This window comes from Lacerta agilis, chromosome 8 (assembly GCF_009819535.1).
Source record: "Lacerta agilis isolate rLacAgi1 chromosome 8, rLacAgi1.pri, whole genome shotgun sequence".
Taxonomy (NCBI): Eukaryota; Metazoa; Chordata; class Lepidosauria; order Squamata; family Lacertidae; genus Lacerta; species Lacerta agilis.
This window is the reverse complement of record NC_046319.1, coordinates 10719723-10743956: the sequence shown is the minus strand read 5'-3', so window position 1 is coordinate 10743956 and position 24234 is coordinate 10719723. Positions and strand designations below refer to the sequence as shown.

Sequence of the window (24234 nt, the reverse complement as noted above, 5' to 3'; positions counted from 1 at the left end):
CCCTTTTGGAAATGCATCTCTGATAAAAGTTCAGGCCTTGAGAGGCAGTTATATAGAGAAAATAATACAAGCACCATCTGTGGGGAAAAGAGCAGGAAACTCCTCAGATGCAAGAACACTCCCATGTCTCTGCCCCCCTGCCTGCTCTCAGAAGAAGTGTGTGTTCTGAGGGGAAAAGCCTTTGATATCTTCCCCACTGAAACAACACTGGAAATTGCTAGAATTCCCCACCAGACACATCACCCCAAATGTTTTTGGGAAGCTCCTCATGACTCCTCAAAGGGGGGGTATGTTGGACATCCAGACCACCACCAATTTGCCATGCCGTATACATAACCCCACTTATTTATTTTGATTTTTTATTCTTCCTCCCTCCTTCCTTCCTTCCCTCCCTCCTTCCCTTCCCTGACTGCACTCAAGGCTTACTGTTAATAACTGCCTCTGGCAAAGGTGTATGACATCACAGAATTCAAACTTGCAATGCTATAGCCCTTGTGAGCATTAACCCTTTCTTCTCTTCTCTTTCCCCTTCCCCTTCCCCTTCCCATTGTTCATCAAAAGATCTCGGGGCGGTTTATTTTGGATGCTTTCATCCCACAAGCCCCTTCTCAGACAAAATGCTATGTACAATCATTATTATCTTTAAACATTTTCACTCCCATTTTGTTTTGAAGAGTTTAAACTTTATTTTGCCTGAGGTTTCGTTAGACTATCTGCTATCATTTCCTTTGCAGAACAATATGACAAGTTTACAAGTTCTTACCATATAACTTCATGTATAAAATGATATTTCATTTTGGATATGCTTTGTTCTTGCATGAAATTTATCACTTTTAGTCAGCGCTAGACAGCTCTGGTTGTCCTGCATTAGTTGAATTGGTTTCTCTCTCACTAGACCATAGTCTTTTATTAGTTGATCAAACCGCTTTAATTCTGTACCGGCTTCTGTAGCTGCTACATATGAAGACCCCGTAGAAGGAAGAGTCATAAAATTTTGCTTATGGCTGTCCCAAGAAATAGGTCCATTTGCAAACATACAAATGCAACCTCTGGTTGATTTTAAAAAATTAGTGTTGCCTGCACCATCAGCCTCTGGTAACCTTGCTTAATTTTAAAAAACCACTGACATCCAATTGCCTTCTTTCCAGTAGGTAGCTGGAAAAGTGTCCATGCTTTACAGTATTTTGATGTAGTGCATCAATTTCTTCCTGTGCAGCCTTTCTCTGTAAATGAGCTTCTGCATTTGGCATCTGCTCAATTTCCTCCCAATTAGAGGGTTCACAGGGTTGCACTGTCCTTGCAGTGTAGGACAATCTTTACTGGTGGGATGCCTTTACTAGATAAGCATCTGATTTCCAGCTTTGAAACTGCATCAATATTTTAATCGCATTTGGAGTTTGGCATTTCCCTTTGGACATAATCTCCTGCAACGTTGCTTCTGCTAGGAGTTGGGCTCTCTACTCCTTCCTTGTCATCTTCAGAGCTATGTGGTGTAACATTGGAAAACAAATTTGGGTATTCACTTGTAAGTTTTGGAAAATGTATGAGATCTTGCGATTTCTTATCTTAGAAGAGTCAAATACAGATCCTTTTGAATCGGGGGGGGGGCACATCTCTCCTGCACATAACAACACTAAGGACACTTTGGGGAGACTGAGGAGCTGGCTTACTGTTGGGTTGGTTAAGGGGTTGCCTGGATCTTGGGTGGGAAATGGTGCCATTTCCTACCCACCCCTCCCCATTTGTACATTGAGGAAAATGAAGTCACTTCTGCACAGCAGGACCCAGGCTGGTTTCAGTAATAAGAAAAGAAAGTGATTTGTCATGTTTGGCTGCTATGTAAGTATTTGTCAACAATTTATAATGGTCAGATTAAGTGGTCTGGGGTAAGTATGAACCTGTCTGCATCTCAGTTCCTCAATGGTAAAAATTATTGTTGTGCCAGCATACAGAAAGAGAAGGTTGTGCTTCTGGTGGCCACCCAGCTTTGGGGTTATGTTTGGAGGAAAGACATTACCGTACTTGGATCCATTCCAATCTGGCTTCAGACCGTGTTAACAGAATTGCTATGGTAGCATTTGTTGGTGTCACTTGTTGGGAGAGATGCAGGGAGTGTAACCCGGCTTGTGAAGAGCACCTTCTCTGTGGCAGCCCTTAAGTTGTGGCGGGAGTTGTAGTCTGGAGAGCACCAGCCTGGTGAAAGCAGGTTTAGATTCTTCTTATTAAACCAGCTCTGGCCCTCCCAATATTGCCGAACTAAACTCCCATCATCCTCAAACAAATGGACTCCCTTGGAAGATGGTGGACTCTCCTTCATTGGAGGCTTTTAAGCAGAGGTTGGATGGCCATTTTTCTTGGATGCTTTAGTTGAGATTCCTGCATTGCAGGCAGTTGGACTAGATGACCCTTGGGGTCCTTTCCAACCCTACAATTCCGAGATTTTATGATCCCTGGTTATTGACCATGCTTGCTGGGGCTGATGGGACGTGTAATTCAGCCATAAGTCAGCACCAGAAAACCAACATTCCTGCCCCCCATAAGGAAAAACAAAACCCGCATCGGGTTTATCTAAATCCTGCTCAGAGTAGTCCCAATGAAATTACTGGACCCAAGTTGGCCATGACCATTATGGATCTACTCTGATTAGGAAAATCTGATACATCCCATAGTAAAGAACATGCAGAGCAAAAAGGTTAACTTAGAACTTCAAAGGTTTTTTATTTTATATTATCAAGGGAGGAAACCTAGCTTCAAGTATTCCCATTCAACCCAATGCAGGATATGTTTTCAGAGCCTACCAGTCACATTTACCATTACACCAGTCAGTGTAATTTAAATTGCAAGCCCTAGAGCAAAGAGATAAACATCACAGGAAACAGTCAAACAATTAGGTGTGTTTGTAGCAGGAACACAAAATCAAATGGGGCGAAATATCAGTGCAACAACCAGAATATTAGACCATTATAGTCACATCTTCTCCAACGCCCCTTCCCTGAGCTAATAAATGTCAAGCTGATCTGATCTGTATTCAACTCCATTTTAATTAGCATACTTCCAAAATTCCCCTATGCCATCCTAACCTAACCTGATCTCCCCCACCCCTCCCTCAGATGTTATTCAAACAGCTCCCATTATCCCCGACCACTGGGCCATGCTGGCTGATGGAAGCTGGAGTCTAACATTTGGAAGGCAACAGGTTGAGAAAGGCTGGCTCCCACTGTCCTCTTCTCCCAACTGCAATTCCAGTCTTTTTCAACTGCTTCCTTGAGTTGAGAGGGTAAGGGATGGATCAAAAACTGTTGGGGCAAGAAAGGCAGGGGACTCCCTCCCCTACTCCCAAGTAAAATGTATGTGATGATGCAGGCTGAAGACCCGGAGATTGACTTTTATGGCAAAGGGGCTTCAGAGATGGGATCAGAGATGTTACATTACAAGGTAGTCAAGACAAAGCACCTGCACCACTTTAGACCAGTTCCCAAGGAAAAAATAAAAACTTTATAGTCTTTTGTTTCGTTGAATATTCTTGTTCCTGACGTTTCTCATTTCCCATGAGGAACTGGGCTTAGCTATTCCAGCAGATGAGACGCAGACAAAAAAAGGACCCCACAGATCTTGCTCCATCAGGGTAACAGCTATCTAATCAACAATGTGGCTGAGATCCCCCTCTCCTTGTGGAACAGGGTCTTTGTTGTCCAGCCCCAGCAGGTTTGCTTCTGCAAATCTGGTTATCGCCAGGCCCGGTTGAGGAGCTTCACCTGAGCCAGCCTCTTGGTGATCATGGTGGCAAAGACCAGCCCGAAAAGGACGCTGCTGATCAGGACATAGTCGTAGTCATCCTTCAGGACATCAAACTGCTTGGAGGGGTAGACTCGGGTCTGGTAGATGTCCAGGCCGTACGCCACGACCTGCGGGTGAAATTAAGAAAACAGAAGTGACAAAAAGCCAAGGACAGCCGAGTCCTGCTTCAAGCAAATATTTGGATGTAGTTGGTGCAGGGGGGGGGGGTACTGAATCAGGCCAAGGAGTCCATTCCTGTTCTTGTACGGTGCCACCGACAGGCCAGAGGTTCCCTATCCCTGATCCAAGCCCTGTGTGACCATCACCACCTGGTAGAAGAAAGTGCATCGTTAGAGTGAGGGCTCACCAGACATGTAGACTCAAGGCCTGACGGGGCCGTGTAAATGCCTCTCATTCGGGAGATGGTCTGGTTGTAGTTGATGAACCTCTCGGCATGGATCTGCACGTCTGGGGAATACGGGATCAAGTTTTCTTCCCTGGAAAAAGGCAAGCAAGAGCAGGACATCAAAGCAACAGGCTCAGTCACCTCTCCACAAGATCCATTTGGACTGCCCCATGGGGCTCCCCCCCCCCCCATATTGTGGTATTTTATATATTGTCACTTCACTGTTATTTTTATTGATTATAGTTTACTGAAATTGTTGAGAGGGAATTTCTGTTTGATTATTATTTGCTGATATTTTGAGTTAATTTGATTGCATATTCTAATGGATTACTGAATATTACTTTAAGTCATATCTTCTATTGTGACCTATTTGTATTGGATCACATTGTTAAAAGATGTGAGATCTATGCTGTATGTTTTGTTGTTTTTTCCGCTGGTAAATTGCCTTGTGTACAACAATATAAAAAGGCAGTATACTAAAAAAGAAAGGAGGAAACAAAGAAATGGAAAATGAAGGAAACTCCCCAAAGCCTCCCTCCCTTCTCATGTTGCCTTTTATTGATGATTTTAATATTTCTTTGTAAGCTGCTTAGAGGTTTCACCACAATAAAGTGGTATCTTAATTTTGTATGTATGTATGTATGTATGTATGTATGTATGTATGTATAAATAAATAGTCCATTTAGAACTTCAGGGTTGTGTAACCAATAATTATGATTGGAGGTTGCGGCCTTCTAAATATTTCTGGACTACAACTCCCATCATACCAGACCGCTGTAATAGTTGGTTGGGGCTGATGAGAGCCAGAGTGCAACACTCACTGGAGGACCACAGGTTCCCCAATCCTGATAATGGGGGAAATACCTTTCTTTTCTGCAGGAATTCCTTGAGAGCGGCATCACAGTAGACCACACTGGACTACTGATGTACAAGCAGTCTGACTTGGGGCAAGGCAGCTTGCTCATATAAAAGCATTTCTGTACTGCCACAATGTAAAATATCAGGGCAGTGTGCGACATTTAATATAGAGAAAAACATTAAGGCGACTAGCTAAATAAAAAAAATTAAACACCTTACAAAAGCCTGACAGCATAAAAAGGACTTCAAGAGAATGACCAAAAAGTGAAAAGTGAGGGAAGGAAGAGTGCTTCACAGAACGGGACCTATCTGGTTTCTACCTGAGACCAATCCTAGTTTCCTACAGTCCTTCTACTTATAAAGTGGACTAGAAGACCTGTCAAAAATCTGCTGCACATACTCAAAGGCTTCTCCAAAGGCCTGGGAGTTACACCCACCCCATTGTCCTTACCTAGTTTGCTCTGTAGGGATTTCTGGCCGCCGCGGGTCCAACAGAGCCTTGGGGAGTGAAAGGATCGCCCCAGAAGGAAGTCCAACTGCAGAGTTACAAGTGAAACAAACAGCACGGCAAATGTTATTTCAACAATTGCCACAAAATTCACACTTCCTCCTGAGCAACAGAAGTGTTAGATTATACAATTTTCTAAGATTATACGGTAATCATGATCAGGGATGCATTGCAATGATCAGTGCAGATCTCCATGTGTTGCCTTTCAGCTAGATTTACTATTTTCACGGGCAAATGATTTGGAGGTCTCCTGTATCTCCTTTTGGGGTGATCCAAGTTGTACTTTCCTTGAAAACCCATTGTACATAACTTAACTTGTGCGCCATTCTCTGGAAACGGAAGATACTTAAGTTTTCCATGTTCCTAAATGCTTAGCTTTGGAGCATAGAGAACAACTCATTGGTGTTCTTCCCACACGCCTCCTTCATTCCACTCCAATCGGCAGGAAAAGTGAGAAGACACTTTCTTGGTGGCCCAAAAGCCGATTTCATGCTGATTGGGTGGCTCTAGGACACTGGGGACAAGAGAAATAGTAAAGGGTCTTCAAATTCCTCACCACCCCAGACCACTAGGCCTTTGGTAGAAGCTGATGGGAAAACCTTTCACTGCATGTTCTGAAACTGAAAGGAAGGGGCTGCTCCCTCCCCGCTTCAAGGTGGCCATTCTCAAATCCCGATTGGTCAGAAAGCTCAAAACCCGGCCCGCTCCTTAACTGAGCAAGTGACGGCTGGTGATCCCCCGTTCAGTGATGGTGACCTCCATGGCACTGATGGCGGAGGGGAAAATGTAGGACTGCTGCAGGACTTGGGGCAAGAGAGGGCGGTCAAGAGAGCTGAAGGCCGTAGCGTTGTACTGCTCCGTCCCCTCGTACAGCTCCAGCACTGTGAATTCGTTGCGGCGGGCCTTGGCGTTCCAGTACTGGTACTGCGGTGGGAGAGGGGAAAGCTTGCTCAGATGTAATAATAAAAATACTAATAACGATCAATCTAAACTACTTTTAATACGATGGTACCTTGGTTCTCAAATGCCTTGGTACTCAAACACCTTGGTTCTCAAATGCCGAAAACCCAGAAGTGTTCCAGTTTTCGAACATTTTTCGGAAGCCGAACGTCTGATGCAGCTGTCGGCTATTGTTTCTGGGGCACCTGCACCAATCAGAAGCTGCGCCTTGCTTTTCAAACATTTTGGAAGTCAAATGGACTTCCATAACGGATTAAGTTTGGCGCTTTTGTTTTTGCTATTTATTTTGCGTTTTTGGTTTTGAGACTTTTGCAATTAATTTGTTTTTGTCACTGTGTGGAACCCAGTTCAGCTAACGATTGATTGATTGTGTGACTGCGGAAATGGATAAAAGCCCCCCATCCAAACAATGACTATCATCAGTGCAGGTAAGAATCTTTAAAAAAAAAAAAAATTATCATCTACAATACGGTCTTATTTATTTTATAGTACAGTACATTGATTATTGCTTTCATTTTATGGATCAATGGTCTCGTTAGATAGTAAAATCCATGTTAAATGGCTGTTTTAGGGGTTGTTTTTAAAAGTATGCAACGGATTAATCCATTTTGCATTACTTTCTACGGGAAAGTGTGCCTTGGGTTTTGGAACGCTTTGGTTTTGGAACGGACTTCCAGAACGGATTAAGTTTGAGAACCAAGGTGCCACTGTATTGTATTTTAATTGCTGCTGATCCTAACTAAAACCCCAAACTCCCAGGCAACGGTACACTAGGCAAGGCCTTTCTCCTTCCACAACTCCTTCATGATGGTCTCACAATTCCACCTGCATGAAATGGTGAGGCATGGGAACACTGCTTACCACCACCCAGTTCTCCGAGTGGACAATGTGGACTGGCCCCTTGGCCTTCTTCTGCACCGAGGAGTGGATGATCCGGCCAGTGACGCTGTCAATCAAGTGGATCCCGATGAACGTGCGCTCCGGGTGAGTGTCCGTGCTCTCCGTCACCACCGCCAGCAGGTTCGGGTTCAATGACTGCAACAAGACAAAGGCTGACACCTTGAAACAGGCCCTACTAGCCTGTGTGTTCCCTTCCCAGCATGAAACAATGTGACTCAGATGGGGAAGCGCCTTGGCTCTGTGTTCAAGCACCTGCTTTGCATGCAGGTCTCAGGTTCAATCCTCCAGGTACAGCTCGGAAAATCTCCCGTCTGAAACCTTGGAGAACTGCTGCCAGTCAGTGTTACCAATACTGAGCTGGTCAGAGAGTTCCCTATGTTTCAGTTTCAATCAGCTCCCTTTTTAAAGAACCACAAGGACTACGCTCTTGTTTATTTTAAGGGGAATTGCAATGGCTCAATATTAAAGCTGCTGCCAATCAGACAGTATTGAGCCAGGTAGACCAAAGATATGTCTAGATATAAGAATCATGAGGACTGGGCTCTTAGTTTATTTTACGAGGAAGTGCCAAGGTTCAGCATTAGAGCATTTGCTTTGCATACAGAAGGCCCTAGGTTCAGTCTGTGGCAGCATCTCAAAGTAGAGTTGGGACAGAATCCTGCCTGAAACCCTGGAGAGCTGCTGCCAGTCAGTGTAAGCTATATTGAGATAGACTGAATAATGACCAGGCTCACCATAAGGCATCTTTCTATTCTTCCTATGGGAACTGCAAAGGCATGTGATGCTGTCTGACCGACTGGACGTTCCCACGCCCTCTCCTACCTTGTAAAGGACACTGCGATCTCCCATCACCCGGCCCTGGGAATGGACGTGTTCGTTGGCCCTCTTCCCCTTGATGGTTACGATCCGCTGCACGTCAGGGGGGATGTTGATCTCCCAGCTCTCCTCTGTTGTCAGGTCCTGCAAGACATGGCCAAGAACCCCAGGATATAAAAAATGTCAAGCCGATTCCTAGAAAGTCCTGTCCTGCCAATATAAGGCCCCCAGTCCGAGATGTACTGAAAGCACGATTCCTTGCTTGCATGCAACTTCTCTGCGCAAGAAGCTTAATGCATACAGAGCCCCATCCCGCTGCAGCAGGTGTGTGGGATCTTTGGCCCTCTAGAAATTGATTAACTACAACTACTATCAATCTCCATACTTACTGGGGCTGGTTCAAACTTTCACTTCCAGGGTAAGCCCGAGAGCGCCAACTGATGACATCACTTCTGAGCTGGCCAACCTGGACGGACACGTCAGCGGTATGGGGGGGGCACTAAACCCCTCAGTTACAGGCCCACAACAACACAGAGAGTATTTAATGCCATCTTAACAAGGAGGAAATGAGAGCTAAGTACCTTTTGCAGCCTCCGTCCCATCAACTTGCCCTGTTCGGTGTCTGCCAAGTAAAAAGAGACGGTCGGAGCAATTTCCTCAAGCTGCCGGAGGACGTTCCTTGTCGCTGGGAACACTGTGACCTGGAAGGAAGGAAGGAAGGGAGGAAGGGAGGAAGGAAGGGAGGGAGAACAGGTCAAAGAAGTGTGAGGGTTTTTCAAGAGGCTATACACATAACCGAAGGATGAGGCAGAGCTCACCTTGAACTCGTCGTCGATCAGAAGCAGAACTTTGGCGTAATCTTGGTCCATGATGGGGAGCAGCAGGGACTGGAGGATGGGGCGGCTCAGCACCGGAGGGGTCACCTGGCTCCACCTCCCAAAGATGGGGTTGAAGACGTAGAGGGAGCTCTTGCCAGTCTCCTGGGAGAGGAAGAGGCACAGGGGCATAAGAAAGGAAGAAGAGCCTGCTGGACCAGGTCAATGGCCCATCTAGTCCAGCAACCTGTTCTCATAGTGGCTTCAAAGCAACAAGCAGGATCTGAGCATAAGACCCCTCTCCCCTCCTGTGGCTTTCCAGCAACCAATATTCAGAAGCATTGTTGCCTCCTGGCTGCAGAGCATAGCCATTGTGGCTAGCAGCCACTGACAGCCCTCTCCTCATTCTTGAATTTCTCTTTAAAGCCATCTAGGTTGCTGGCCATTACTGCCTCCTGTGGGAACAAGTTCCATAGTTTAACTCTGTGCTATGTGAAGAAAGACTTTCATTCCTCTCTCCCGAATCTTCCCACAATCAGCATCATTGGATGCCCACAAGTTCCTGTGATATGAGGGATAAAAATGTCTCTATCCACTGTCTCTGTGCCATGCAAAATTGTTATAAACTTCTACCATGTTGCCTCTTTGCCTTTTCTCTAAAGTAAGACATGCCAAAAACTGCAACCTTTCTTCATAGGGGAGTCGTTCCATCCCCTTGAACATTTTGGGTTGCCCTTTTCTGAACCTTTTCCAACTGCGGGATATCCTTTTTGAGGTGAGACAACCAGAACTGTACACAGTATTCCAAATGCAGTCGCACAACAGCTTTGAATAATGGCATTATGATACTGGCAATTTTATTTTCAATTCAGTTTTCAAACTCAGGCCTTGCTAGCTACCCACAAACGAACTTTCCCCCTGCAATATCTCCCAAGTCCAAACCGGCCATCACAGATGTGGGTCCCAACCTTGTCCTTGACCAGGAGGGTGCACTGCGGAGGGTGGGGGAAGTGGGCAGTCGTCCTCTGGACCATCAGTTTGAAGGATGAGCCCGGCCGCACGTCCTGGAGGTACTGCTTCCACAGGATGGTCCCGGAGCTACTTTCGATTCCAAAGAGCTGGACAGAGAACACAAAGACCACACAATGGTCAAGCCGCACGGGTTCATATAGCAGAGAGGCTTGATGGCACAACAGCAAGCGGGCACAACAGCATGTGGTGAAGTGCACGGAAAATGATTCCTGCATTGTAAGGGGTTGGGGTTGGACTAGATGAACCTTTGGGTCCCTTCCAATTCTACAATCCTATGATTTAAATATTGTGCGTGGTGGAAGAGGGTGGCTGCCTTTGAGCTGGTCCAGTGAGACTCTTCCTAATGTTCTCATTAGCCACAAGAGCCAGGAGTACAACCTCCATGTTCAGTGGCAGTCTACCACCTCTTTACGCCAGAAGCCATTGCCTTCATGCCTTGCTTGTGGGTTTCCCACCATGGCATCTGGTTGACGATAGTGGGACACATAGGAATATGGGAAGCTGCCTTATACCAAAGTCGGACCCTTGGATCCACCTAGGTCAGTTCTGTTGACACTGGCTGGCAGCAGTTCTCCCAAGTTTCCAGAGGCAGGGGACATTCCCATTCCTACAAAGCAGGCGCTCTGCCACTGAACTACAGATAAGACTTGACCCTTGATCTAGCAGAGCTCTCTTATATAACTTAAGTTCCTTGCTCACAAGCACACTCCTCACCTTTCCAGAAGCTGTGACCACCACAATCATCTTCTGCAGGTTAAACTCATCCCGGGCCAAGTTATCAATGTTGATTTCGTTCTTGATCTGGCTGCGGGGCTTGCGGGCGTCATAAAACATCTTCCAAAGGTGAGCGGTCCAGGCCTGGAGGAGGATGAGCTGAGAGGACAGGCGCTTCAGGAACATGCCCAGCAGACCATCTGGAAAGGGAGAGAGAGAATGTGTCACACCCAACAATTAAGCAGAGGTTAATATAGAGGGAAGACCCTGTAGCATGACCAGACAAGCCACTGCACCAATTCAGCATTGCTCTTGTGTTCTCATATACTTAATTTGGCTGACATTTCTGAGCCTCACTAATAAAGAAAGCCTGTGTGAAATCCCTCATCCTCTTCCAAGCTTGGGAGAAGGTCAGGGGATCTTGGACAGGGGACAAAGTTCCTCACTGCTGGCGAGCAGGAGAGCATGTTTGTGGAGCCATGTGGTCCAGACAGCAAGCACAACTCAACAGCACCAAGGAAGCTCATGGAAGACAGATAGAGCCCCATAGGGATTGAAACTGACACAGATCTCTCTCTCTCTCTCTCTCTCTCTCTCTCTCTCTCTCTCTCTCTCTCTCTCTCACACACACACACACACACACACACAACCCCTTTCCAAAGCAAGATTGTCAAGAAAAGCAAATGAAAAAGACATCTGGAGAATTACCTTGAATTGCTGGTTCCCAGACAGCAAAAAGACAAAGAGACAAAGCAGAAAATATATGAAATGTACTCACTGGAGTAAGAACAAAAACCACAGTATCAGAGATGTAACAACTAAGTTGTGGAACCTTCTCTGCAGAGATGATTTTGGCCCCTTCATTACGCAGCTTCTGGAGAATGCTGAAGATGCGCCTCTTTACACCACTACCACCATCCCGGCTTTTGACACATGAGATGAATATTTTTAGGACCCACCTTGTTTTTTGTAATTTTATCTTTTTAAAAATTGTTCTTAATGTTGTGTTTTAGTTGTTGTTACCTGCCCTGGGACCTTAGGGGGAAGGGTGAATAATAAATTTTAATCTACCTGCGCAACACTACCTGGCAGCCTTGCTGACCGGACGGGAGGTATTGTGAGTCTCCTCAGGACTGGGAAAGGGAAAGAAACACCAACTGTGGCTTTACCTGCTTTCTTCCCAAATTCACCCTCCAGCTCTGCCTGCGCGCCTGTCAGGGGCAGATCCACCATCTGCAAACTGACCACTTCAGCCAAAGACTCTTCTCTGCTCCACAAAACTTTCCCTGCGGAGAAGAAACAAGAGATGCAAAGAGGGTCGTAAAAGGAAAGATGGGGGGGGCTGTATCCAGTGTTAGCGGACCCCTTGAAATGAATGAATCTTACTTAGCTCCATTCGTTTCAACAGGTCTACTCTGAGGCAGATGCAACTCTTAGACTGCAATCCTAGAAATACTTGCTTGGAAAGACAGCCAGGGCTTCTAATTCTCCTTCTTAGGCCATTGGCAAAGCCAGCTCTCTGCCATCCACTTACCAGGAAGCTTGGTGTGTGGGGTAGTGGTTAGAACAAGGGTCCCCAAACTAAGGCCCGGGGGCCAGATGTGGCCCAATCGCCTTCTAAATCTGGCCCGTGGATGGTCCGGGAATCAGCATGTTTTTACATGGGTAGAATGTGAGCTTTTATTTAAAATGCATCTCTGGGTTATTTGTGGGGCATAGGAATTCGTTCATTACTTTTTTCCAAAATATAGTCCGCCCCCCCCCACAAGGTCTGAGGGGCAGTGGACCGGCCCCCTGCTGAAAAAGTTTGCTGACCCCTGGGTGAGAATGTCAGACTAGCAAGCTAGGAGACTGGGCCATGAAGCTCACCCCTGCCTCTCAGCCTAACCTACCCCACAGGGATTAAATGAGAGAGAGAACTGCATATGGCCCCTTGAGCTCTGTGGAGAAAAAGGTGGGGAATAAATGCAACATATGAACTGTGCAACACAGCAGAAAGGTCACCTGGTTGCTGAAGGAAGGAGAGCATGTGATCCGCTGTCTGCACCAGGGCTCGGTAGCCCACTGAGTCGTCTTTCTTCAGAAACACCTGAATGTAAAGCTGAAAGAAAAAGGGGAACGGGGTGGGCAGAGCATCAGGGTATCATCAGCTTGCAGGATTAGCAAGATGTCCAACCAATTAAGGAAGCAACTTACAGCCTTCTGAAAAGACTGCTAAGATTCTTGGTGTGGGTGTGGGTAGTTACATTATTGAGGCCTGTTGTTCATATTAACTTTATTTTGGAGGGGAAACTTGGATTGTATCCAACCAAGTTTTACTTAAGTGCAGACCGGTCAAAATTAATGGGATCAAGTGGGTCATAATTTCAGCAAGTCTACTTTGAGGAGAACTGAGAACTGAGGTCAGGGGTCAGCAAAGTTTTCCAGCAAGGGGCCGGTCCACTGTCCCTCAGACCTTGTGGGGGGCCGGACTATGTTTTGAAAAAAAATATGAACGAATTCCTATGCCCCACAAATAACCCAGAGATGCATTTTAAATAAAAGCACACATTCTACTCATGTAAAAACACCAGGCAGGCCCCACAAATAACCCAGAGATGCATTTTAAATAAAAGGACACATTCTACTCATGTAAAAACACGCTGATTCCTGGGCCGTCCGCGGGCCACATTTAGAAGGCGATTGGGCCACATCCAGCCCCTGAGCCTTAGTTTGGGGACCCCTGACTTAGGTCCATTAATTTTAATGGGTCTGCCCTGAGCTGCCCCTCCAAATACAATTTGTGATTAAGATAATATATATAGTTTTGCCCATTGTGTTGCCCATGGACAGCACAGAAAATTCAGATGCCCAACAAGGCCCCTCAGCCCCCGCTCTCTCCTAAAGACCACTCCCCATACCTGTTCTGGCCTCATAGATGTTTTCTCCAAGGTGAAGCTGATAACAGTATCCAGCAGCCTCTGCCCAGTTTCAGCCAAGTACAGGTTAATTACGTAGGACTGGTTGTGGCAGGATAAGGATTCCTTAAGTGTCATTCAGAAGAAATTAAAAGAAAGGGGGGGTAGGATTTAATATCAGAGCCACCGTCATGCATGCAGTGTCACCCAGAGCAACAGAGTAGCTACCTGACCCAAGGAGTGAAGAGTGTGCTGGGGTGGGGTGCACAAAATACATTTAAACCATAGCATTTTAAACCACACACTTCAAATGCAAGGTAAGCCTGGTTCAGACATAATAGAAAACCATGGTTCCCTGTCCCAAGAATGAGCCTGCATGAATCAAAGGGTCATGCTCTCATCCTCTTCGCTCCTCCTTTGCACACGAGGAAAGATTGAAAACATCTGCTTTTATAATTGTTAATAGCTCCCCATTGTGCACAAACTCAGGAAACTGGTTTGTTCTGACTCAGTTGAGGGTTTTTTTAAAACAAAAACAAAAAACAAACAAACAAAGGTATTGAAGCATGGCTTGATCCCAATTTGTTCTAGCTTGCCACAGTTGGAACTAACTACAGTTCCTTGCATTGGTGTACAACGGCCTCGGTCCTGTATACCTGAAGAAGCGTCTCCACCCTCATTCAGCCCGGAAGGGCCTTCTGGCGGATCCCTCACTGCAAGAAGTGAGGTTACAGGGAACCAGGCAGAGGGCCTTCTCGGTAGTGGCGCCTGCCCTGTGGAACACCCTCCCAACAGATATCAAGGCAATAAGCAACTATCTTACTTTCAAAAGACATCTGAAGGCAGCCCTGTTTAGGGAAGTTTTTAATGTTTAATGCTATATTGTGTTTTTAATATTCGGTTGGGAGTCGCCCCCAGAGTGGCTGGGGAAACCTAGCCAGATGGGTGGGGTATAAATAATAAATTTATTACTACTAGTAGTAGTAGTAGTACAACAGCGAACTGCCCTTGGTTCTAAAATCAAAGTGGAAGTTTCAATTTCCTCTTCTATCTGATGGGAAAGGAAAGGGGAAAGTGTGCAGACCCAAGGCTTGTGCTAGCTCATGGTTATAACATAAGGCCAAGGTTTCCTGTTACACCTGAAAACATAGTTTTTAGTAACTACAGCTGTGAACCTAGACCATTATTCTGAGCTTCCAAACTTAGGACAGGAAGTGTCGCCTGTTTCCATTTTCCATCAGCTTCAGAAGTTCACTCCTGTCTCCATGGTCATTAAGGCAAAAGGACAGTCATCACTGTAGCTTGTCAATGGTTGGTGAACGCAGACGTACCAACAAACCAGTCAGGACAAATCATGGTGTGACATGCTGATTTGGTGGCCTCTCTCAAACCATAGATAGTGAGTTCATGGCAGGCAAGATTTGAACTGGGGGCTTTGTGAGCCATAGCTCAGCCTCTCAACCGCTGCACAACCTTATCTCTGGCGCCTGGGTGTTCACATCCTTCCAAGTGTCAGACGCATTATCATCTGCCATGTTGGAGTTGGGAAGGGGGATAATGCAGGCCTACTTTACATGGTTGTTATATGGATCACAAAATAATCCACATGCAGCACTCTGAGCATTTGACGCCACTATAAAAAAGTATCCATTTAAGCTACTACTTAATTTGTTGTTATTTAAAAAGCAAAGCAAATAATGCCTTCATTGCACTCACCAGTATTTTGGCTCACAAGAAGACCTAATTTCAGACTGTGGGCAATTGCCTTCTGCAATTTTATTCTTTAACACACAAAAAATCTACCACAAGGTTTCCGAATTCACACAGTGGGAGAATCTCAGGTAATAAGAATGTCTGAACCAACCAAGATATAAAACAAGTCTAGCTGCCTCCCCAACTTGTTCAGCCTTCCCCAACTTGGTGCCCTCCGGATGTTTCAGACTACAGTATCCATCAGCCCAAGTAAGCATGCTTGTGCTGCCCAGGGCTGTAGTCCTGCTACCTTTCCTGTTTCCTGCAATCTGAGAAATTATGGCTAACAGCTTCTGTAACAAGCCAGGACACTAAACCATGGTTTGCAGTTGACTTCATATCCTGGCTCATCCCAGAGCTATTAACTATAGTTACCTGATTCAGAGAAAATGGGCAAGTTAAATTAAAGACATCCCCATTTGTTTGCTGGCTCACACCGAGAGGGAAGGGAAGTTGCCAAAATGTTTGTATCTCAGCTTATTAAAAGTAGAGAAACGATTGCCTGAATGCAGACAAGTAATCACACTGGAGCAACAAAAGCCAGCACGATCCTGAGGAAGCAAGGGCATTTCAGGGACAAGCCAAGCTACTGATTTCACCCAACATGTCACCCTCAAACTTACCACTTCGGCCTTGCAGGTGAGGACTGCGGCTACTGTTTTCTCGTTGGTGGTTGCGAAGGTCACGAGGCCAGCCTGAGAAACGCAGCAGTGAGAGAGAATGAATAAGGAAAATGCTCCTGGAAGAAACACTGTGCTTGGCGAGATGAGAGGTGCACTTAGATAAAAGTTCCCTTGGGTGACCCTGACCTAGCTTAGGGGATAAACCTGAGCTTGAACAGCACGACATCAGACTACAGGAGGACCGGCTGCCTACTGAAAGATCCTTGCACTGAGTCACATCACCCTGCTCAGTATCTTCTTCTTAGAGAGACAGAGTTCCCAAGGTATCGAGCAAAGAGGGGTTTTTGATAACATAAAGAAGCTGCCTTATACTGAATCAGACCCACTGGTCCATCTAGTTCAGTATTGTCTGCACTAGCTGGCAGTGGTCCTCTAGGGTTTTAGAAACTGGGACATTCCCAGGCCTACTTGGAGATGTCAGAGATTGAGCCTGGGACCTTCTGCATGCAAAGCAGATGGGCTGTAGTTAAGTGGGAGAACTTCTCAAACTGACTGCCCCTGATCTTTTTAAAACAGGAGGTGTCCTGGAGCCTGGCCATGCTGCCTGGGCCTGATGGGAGTTGTAATCCAACATCCTCTAGGTAGCCACAGGTTACCCACCCACTAACCAGACCAGGTGGGTTACTGCAATCACAGCTCTGCCTTCTTTTAATGTAGGGATGCGAAGCTTGTGGTCCTCCAGAACGTGCTGGACTACAACTCCCACTATACCACCTGCCAGAATGGCCAATCATTGGGGCTGATGGGAGTTGGAGTCCAACAATCTCTGGAGGACGACAGGTTCCTCATTCCTGATCTATGGAGAGATCACGCACACTGCGCTACAGCCCTTTCTCAATGTACATCGGTAGAGAGTTGGTAACATTCCTCAAGGGGACGGGCTTTTAACAGGTAAAACAACAAGGTATCGGCACTGCAGCAACAGCTTCTACTCTTCATTTTTCATTTTTTAATATAAAAAAATAGGGCACCGTTTCCTTTTACCTGCGGAAAATCCCGGAGGAGGCTCAGCACGCCGTTCCGATACTGGAGCAGCGCAAAGTGGCTTGGAGACAGCTGCAGGAAGAACTGGGCACGGGAAGCACTGGCGGGATTGGGCTGAGAGGAAAGCAAACGGGGCCAGAAGCCACTGGCAAACTCCAGACCAAAGGACTGTGGAGGGGGGAAGAGGAGGAGGCAAGTCAGGCAGACGTGGGACGTAAGAGGAGGAGAAGAGCCTCCGGCAGTGGAGAGAGTATAGCCACTGATAGCCCTATTCCCCAAGGATTTGTGTAATCCACACTGGTGTCCATTGCTATGCAAGAACACTGGATCAGACCACTGGCCCATCTGGTCCAGCATCCTGTTCTCAGTTACCCACCAGTTGCCTCAATGGGAAACCAGCAACTGGGATGTGGGCACAACAGCACTCTGCCATGTGCAATTCCCAGCAACTGGGATTCAGAGGCATATGGCCTCCAACAGGGGAAGCAGAACACAGCTGTTAATGAATTTGTCTAATCCTAACTGACAGCTATGACTAAATCCTATGATGTAAAAGCAAGGGCCCTGAAGCTAGATCAGGTCAAATACTCATCTAAGCCAGCATCCTGTTCTTGCAGTGGTCAACCAGAAGTCTCAAAAGGAAGCCTGAATGGAAAGGTGGAACTTTCTCTGCTTGTTATTTCCAACAACTGGTTGGTACTCAAAGGCCTCTGAATATAGGGGTAGAGCACAGCTGTCGTGGTTTGCAGCCATTGATAGCCATTCTCCTCCTCCACGGAGACTATCCATGTTATTGACCTTCCCACAGGGGTTCCCTGACACAGATGGTGCAGCGTCAAAAAGACAGGAAAATTAGCTGCGTTACAAGAGCCATTGGAAGAGCACAGCTGAATCTGGCTAGATAAGCCATCACAATGCAGTGCTCTGATCTCACAGCGGCCAACCAGAACTCTGTGCACAGAATCTGAGAACAGCGGCAATCTCCCGACTTGGGAATTCCCCATAAATGCGCTTTCCGGTGGGAAACTGGAGACATTTTTGTCCTGACAGGTTTTCCCAGCTTAAGAAATGGGTCTTTATCAAGAGTACCCACTTGTTAGGTTTTTAGTCTTGTTTTGAATGCATCTTTAAACAAAAACAAAATCTGTTTTTAACTACAGTGGAAGCTCGGCTCCCGAACAAAATGCATTCCGGGAGTCCGTTCGACTCCCAAAACAGTTTGGGAACCAAGGCGCAGCTTCTGGTTGGCTGCAGGAGCTTCCTGCAGCCAATTGGAAGCAGCGCTGGATGTTCGGCTTCCAAAGAACATTCAAAAACCGGAACATTCACTTTTTGATCATTCAGGAGCTGGAATGTTGAGCTCCCATGGCGTTCAGGAGCCGAGGTTCCACTGTATCCTGTATGTCAATTGCCTTGAGAGTAAGGTTTAGAAGGCAATTAATAAATCAAAGGTATTATGATAATTAACTGGTATTCAGAGGCACAGTGCCTCCAACAGGGGAAGGAGAACATAGCTGCCATAGCTAGTAATCCTTCAGATTCGCCAAGTTGAAAGCCAAACCCGTCCAAAGGTACCAGCCTGCTTCCTAGACCCCTCACCTGCAGTGGAAGTTGCTTCATCTCTTCCCCAGAATCCAGGGACAAGGCATAGAGTGAGTGAGTGGCTGAGTCGGCGCACAAGAGGACTCCCTCTCCGACCACACCACAAGCTCCACTCAGAGTCCTTGACCAGGGGGCTGCCACCCTGACCTGCAGAAGGAAAAAAAGTGTTGAGAAACTGGATTCGCATCCCCCACGGCAGCTCCCTTCTCCACCGCACACAGCAGACATTTTCATTAAGAGTATAAAAATATATTGATAAAATATGCTGCCTGATTTATCAAGGGCATCTGTTGTTGTTTTTCCTTTTTAGTCAATGAAAAGGTTTTGTGATGATTCAGCAGTAGCCAACATAGTGCCCTTGAGATGATGCTGGACTACAGCTCCCATAATCCCTGACAGTTGGCCATGCTGTCTGGGGCTAAGTCCAACAGGCAGATGGATGGCCACAGGTTCCTTGTCCCTGAACTCTTGCTTTCGCTGCCCTTCAGCTAGCTCCCTCCATCATTTGCCTTTACTGTCCCCAGCTACCTCTGCCTTCTTTTAAAGCAGGGATGGAGAGCCTGTGGCTCCTCTGGATGTTGTTGGTTATCCCTGACCACTAACTGTGCTGGCTGGGCTGATGGAAGCTGGGAGTCCAACCACCTCTGGAGTTACAGTTTACTAACCCAGTTGATTAAACATTGTAGTGCATACATACATTCTTTTATTCAACCGTCAGTCAGAAAAAATATATTTGTACAGAATTAAAACCTCTGAAGGAACTGTGAAGAAGAAAAAAGGAAAACATAACCCACAATGGAATGGGGCTAAACAGATAGCCCCATATTGGCATTGTAGTGCTACTCAGGAATAAGCCTCACTTGGGTCAGTCAAGTTCACCCTCAAGTAAGCACACACAGATTCAGTCTTAAATCTGCAAATTTTCCAAATGATATCGTCCCTCCTAGAAAAAAAGTAAGCAAATACCCAGTTTTTCGCAAGGAAACCAAAATTCCATTCTGAGCCCAGACCTTATCCTACCTGTCTTGTGATCTCTCCATCCTCAATGCTGAAGGTTACAATGTTGAAGTGGCTTTGAGGATTGACTCCAACTACGTGCACCGACCCCGTCCCATGGGAATACACCAGCTGATACTGGACAACCTCACTAACAAGGAATATCAGAAGTTGATTAAGTCAGCCGGCTGTCACCACAAGTCTTTGGGGGATGGGGAAGGGAGAGCTTGGAAGCTCCAGGCTCGCTCCAGGATCTATGTAGTCACCTTCCAGCCTACCAGCAAAGCAGTAGCATGACAAGGAGCAGCTGCCTCTTGTTTACCCCCAGAACCTAGTAATCAGTGGTAGGCTGCCCCTGAACATGGAGGTGCAACCACCAGTAACAAATGTCTTCAGATTTACATGGAATGATGACTCATATCAGATGATCAGACTGCTGGTGATGTTACTTCCACAGGCAAAACAGCACCATATGCACATCACCAGACCTGGGGGGCACCCAAAGGTTTGTAGAAGTACCAAAAAAAGAGGGGGGACTTAAGTTGAGGAGAAGGGAGTCCCAAGATCAGAGCAATGAGAACTGTGAGCATGGAAAGTTGACTGATTAGCTGTTTAGAAGGCGGATAAAACAGAAAACCGTGAGGGGTGTGTGTGGAGGAGGTGGAACAGAATGGAGCAGCTGGAATACATAGGAAAGGGTCTTACAGCAAGTCAAAACCACTGGTCTGGCTAGCTAGCATTGCCTACACTGACCAGCAGCAGCTCTCCAGTGTTTCAGGTAGAGGACATTCCCAGCCTACCAGGAGATGAATCTGGGACCTTCTGCATGCAAAGCAGGTGCTCTGTCAACAGCTACAGCCCTTCCCCTGTGTTTTCGTGTTCCACTTGTTCTTGTTCAACTGATCCATCCCAATGTGCATAAGAAGAACCTAAAGGTCCTTGAGGAATCTAAATCCTGAATAAGCAGCATGCAACACCCCATTTGCAGACCCTGTTTGCCTCCCATGAAGACAATGACCTAATGTTTTTCTGCCTGTGTGGGAGCGTTTTTATTTTTTGTGGGGGGGGGTATGGCAGAGCACTTAGCTACTTGAGTCTTTTATTTCCCAACCCTTCCAGGAGATGGACTGAACCTGGGACTATTCTGCATGCAGAGCAGGTGTTCTACCACTGAGCTACAGCCCCTCCCTGAACCAGAGACGACCACGGCCCACGATCACCTCCTACCTTTCTGGCAAATGCTCTAACCACTTCTGATGGCCGTTGGAGAGGTAGTGAAGAGAGAGGACATTTTTCTTCAAGATGGCTACGTGTTTCACCATGTCCTGAAGTCCCACCAAACTAGCCATCTGAAAACTTGAACAGCGAGACACACAAATGGTTTATTGCAGCCACAGACCAAGAGAACTCACCGCAGAATTAAAAACCTACAACTAGCTAAAAGAATTATGACCAGAGGATGAGATTCATTTTGTTTCACAAAACTGATACGATGCCTGACTGCAGAAACAAACCTCAAAGCAGTTTATGAAAAGAACAAAAGAATGGAATTATAAGGGAGGGGCAGGGAAGCCAGTTAAAAACAGCTATTGAAAGCATTCCAAAATAATTAAAACCAACCATAAGTTAAAAGCCAGATTAAAACAGGCACCAGCGTTCTATGTGCCTGGATAGGCCAGCCTAAAAAAAGAGCGTTCTTAGCAGGCCCCAGAAAGAGAAGAGTGAAAGTGTTTGCCTGATGTCAATCAACAAGGAGTTCCTAAGTGTGGGTGCTGCCACACTAAAAGAGCAATTTCTAAAAAATGTGGAACAAGTATTATATAGCACCTGCAAAAGTGCCAGTTCCGTAGATTGGTCAAGTGGGCTTGTATGGGGTAAGGTAAGGTGATCTCATAAACAAACTGGTCCCAAGTCGCTCAGGGCTTTATTTGCTAAAAGTAACAACTTGAACTTGGTCCGGTAGCAAATCGGCAACCAGTGCAGGTCTCTATAAATGTACCGGTACTTCGTTTTTTCAAGGAACTGACAAAATACTACACCTGATTTACACTGAAGTCAGAAAGCTTTCTGCAACCCTTTCAATAAAATAGGAAGAAGCATTCCTCAAGCAAAAGAACACAACATCTGCAGAAGATTTTCCAGGGAAAGAGTTCTTAATCGTGGGAAAATCAACCTCTGTCTACACTCACAATGCAGAGGAAGAACATGATCAACAGGACCCTATATATAGTGTTAAAATCTGCCATTACCCCCAAAGGTTGCAAATGAGTTCCCCAGCATTCCACCCACCCAAAATTCTCACCTGCCAGCATCCATCGATATCTCCCAGTTCAAGCCCCTGATGTTGGTCTCCCAGGAGCGCAGGAGGCGGCCCCCGTTGGAGACAGTGATGGCATCTATAAGATAGGGTGGTGAAAACAGCCGGTATATTATAAATACCCAAAAGTAGAGCTCAGAAGAAGCATATCCCTCCTTCCTAAAAAGGGGTGTGGATCTGCACCTGACTTTCCTCATTTTGTTTTGGGACAAGCGAGGCCTGCAGCCACTCCATCTCATCCATTCGTGTTCAACTCGTGTTCTATAAACAGGGGATGAGGAACACAGGACTCTCCCCAGGACACACCCTCTCCTGGACCAGCTCAGCACCCTCCTTGAGGTTTTTATATGGCTGCAATATGTCCTTGGACTCATATAATGGTTCTTGCATGCCCAGACAAAGGATAAAGAGAGGCATATGAGTGTGTGTGTAGAAACCAGACGACTGTGCTAAGATAAAATTCACACTTGTTGCTCTGCCCACTTTTGACTCAGTAGGGAATGTGGGCCTCCAGTGAAAAAACATGGCTCCCTGCCCCTATTGTAAAACAGTCAAGGACTTGCTGGGCTCATAGTTTTGCCTCTCAACTCTCAGTCTTCCTTTCTGTAAAATGGGAACACTCAAAGAACCATAATTTGTGGGGTGGTGAGGTCGTTAAGAAATATTATGGCCAGCACTACAGACCTAATAACTCAGCTAGAATACAAGTGCTTCATTTACCTTGTCCATGGATCAGCATTGCATCTATCGCTCCTTCAGAAGTTCCTTTGTCCACGTGGCGCCACACTTAAAAAGAAACAGGAGTCCGATGAACAAAGGAAGCTACATTTCAATGGTTGGGACATTTTGTCTAATAGCACCCATTCCTCCCAGAATTGCAGAGTTTGATGGGACCCAAGGGCCATGTAGTCCAACCCTTTGCAATGCAGGAAGCACAGCTCAAGAATCCCTGACAGATGGCCATCCAACCTCTGCTTAAAAACCTCCAAGGAAGGAGTCTACAACCTCCCAAGGGAATCCGTTACCCTGTCAAACAGCTCTTACTGTCAGAAAGTTCTTCCTGACGTTTAGTCGGAATCTCCTTTCTTGTAACTTGAAGCCATTGGTTTGAGTCCTACTCTCCAGAGGAGAAAATAAGCACGTTCCCTCTTCCATCTGACAGCCCTTTAAATATTAGAAGATGGCTATCGTATCCCCTCTCAGTTTCCTCTTTCCCAAGCTAAACATTCCCAGCTCCTTCAACCATTCCTCATAAGGCTTGGTTTCCAGAGCACTGATGGTCTTCGTCGCTCTGCTCTGCACACGATCCAGCTTGTCAATATCCTTCCTAAATTGTGGTGCCCAGAACTGGACACTGTGTTCCAGATGTGGTCTGGCCAAGGCAGAATAGAGTGGTACTGATACCATTAGCCTTATGCACTCAGAGCAAATACTCTACATGCGATGTTGCCTTAGTCCGAGTTGTACATCCACTCAAGCCCCTGCTCCTGCTGCAGAGGTTATCACCAACGCTTCTATCAAAGCAATAGGTATAAACAGGCCCTGTCCTGTCCACTGCATAAGAGATACTCACAGATTTCTCCTGTCCTGGAGTTCAGAGCAGCCATCACATTCTTCTCGGTGGCCACAATGAGCTTCCTGGAGCCCTGCGAAGCTTCCAAGGAAGCAAACTTAAGCTTTCCCACATACTGCTGTCTCCTATTAAGAAACACAAAGGGGATAATTGGAGGTGTCACATATTATCCAATATTCACATTAGACAACATCAAAGAATGGAGGGTCTGCAATCAATCAATCAATCAATCATGGGGGTTTGAACTAGCAGTGACTGATCAGGGGTTCTCTTTCCCTCCATCAGCTTATATTAGAAACCTCCCTCCTTCATATCAGCTCTTTCTGTGGCGGTGAGTTCCGCAGGTGAGGTCAGTTGGGCCTGTCACCCACCAGTCAAACTTGCCCACTTGGTCCTCGTAAACGGCGGCCGCTGGGTGAGGCGAGAGCAGGAGAAACAGCCGGAGTGACAGCAAAGGTCCCAGAAACCAGGACGCCGCCATGACAGGCCGGGGAGAATTGGGGGGTGAAGAGAGGAAAGGAGGCCCTCGCTATCCCATCGGGCACCGCGCGACCATAGAGCTTCCGGGACCATAGAGAGCACCTCCTAGGCCTTCTGCCTCCATAGAGATATGTGATGAGAAGAGTTAGAGTGACTCTCCAGCG

At 46.4% G+C, this 24234-nt stretch overlaps 1 protein-coding gene across 2 annotated transcripts; it reads right to left on the bottom strand.

Moving 5' to 3' along the window:
* Nucleotides 1–3556: 3556 nt before the first annotated feature.
* Nucleotides 3557–24113, bottom strand: EMC1 (ER membrane protein complex subunit 1). 2 transcript variants are annotated; one of them, XM_033159444.1, is made up of 23 exons: nt 23962–24113; nt 23591–23715; nt 22738–22803; nt 22003–22096; nt 20928–21056; nt 19725–19851; nt 18702–18851; nt 17103–17270; nt 16059–16130; nt 13687–13809; nt 12791–12887; nt 11956–12072; nt 11495–11503; nt 10787–10986; nt 10009–10158; nt 9044–9205; nt 8807–8926; nt 8232–8369; nt 7371–7544; nt 6263–6473; nt 5493–5577; nt 4145–4274; nt 3557–3905 (listed from the first exon to the last, which is right to left on the bottom strand). In XM_033159444.1, the coding sequence occupies exons 1-23, from the start codon at nt 24069–24071 to the stop codon at nt 3726–3728; spliced, it is 2937 nt and encodes a 978-aa protein (XP_033015335.1). In that variant the 5' UTR covers nt 24072–24113; the 3' UTR covers nt 3557–3725. The 2 variants fall into 2 exon arrangements, with proteins under 2 accessions (XP_033015335.1, XP_033015336.1); XM_033159445.1 differs by lacking the exon at nt 11495–11503.
* Between the last annotated feature and the right edge of the window lie 121 nt (nt 24114–24234).

Excerpts from the sequence above, each read along its gene's own strand:
- EMC1 (XM_033159444.1), bottom strand. The coding sequence starts at position 24,071 with ATGGCGGCGTCCTGGTTTCTGGGACCTTTGCTGTCACTCCGGCTGTTT. Across the intron at positions 7,545-8,231 it reads ATCGCAGTGTCCTTTACAAG|TCATTGAACCCGAACCTGCT; the intron begins GTAGGAGAGGGC and ends GTCTTGTTGCAG. Across the intron at positions 4,275-5,492 it reads ATCCCTACAGAGCAAACTAG|GGAAGAAAACTTGATCCCGT; the intron begins GTAAGGACAATG and ends GCCTTTTTCCAG.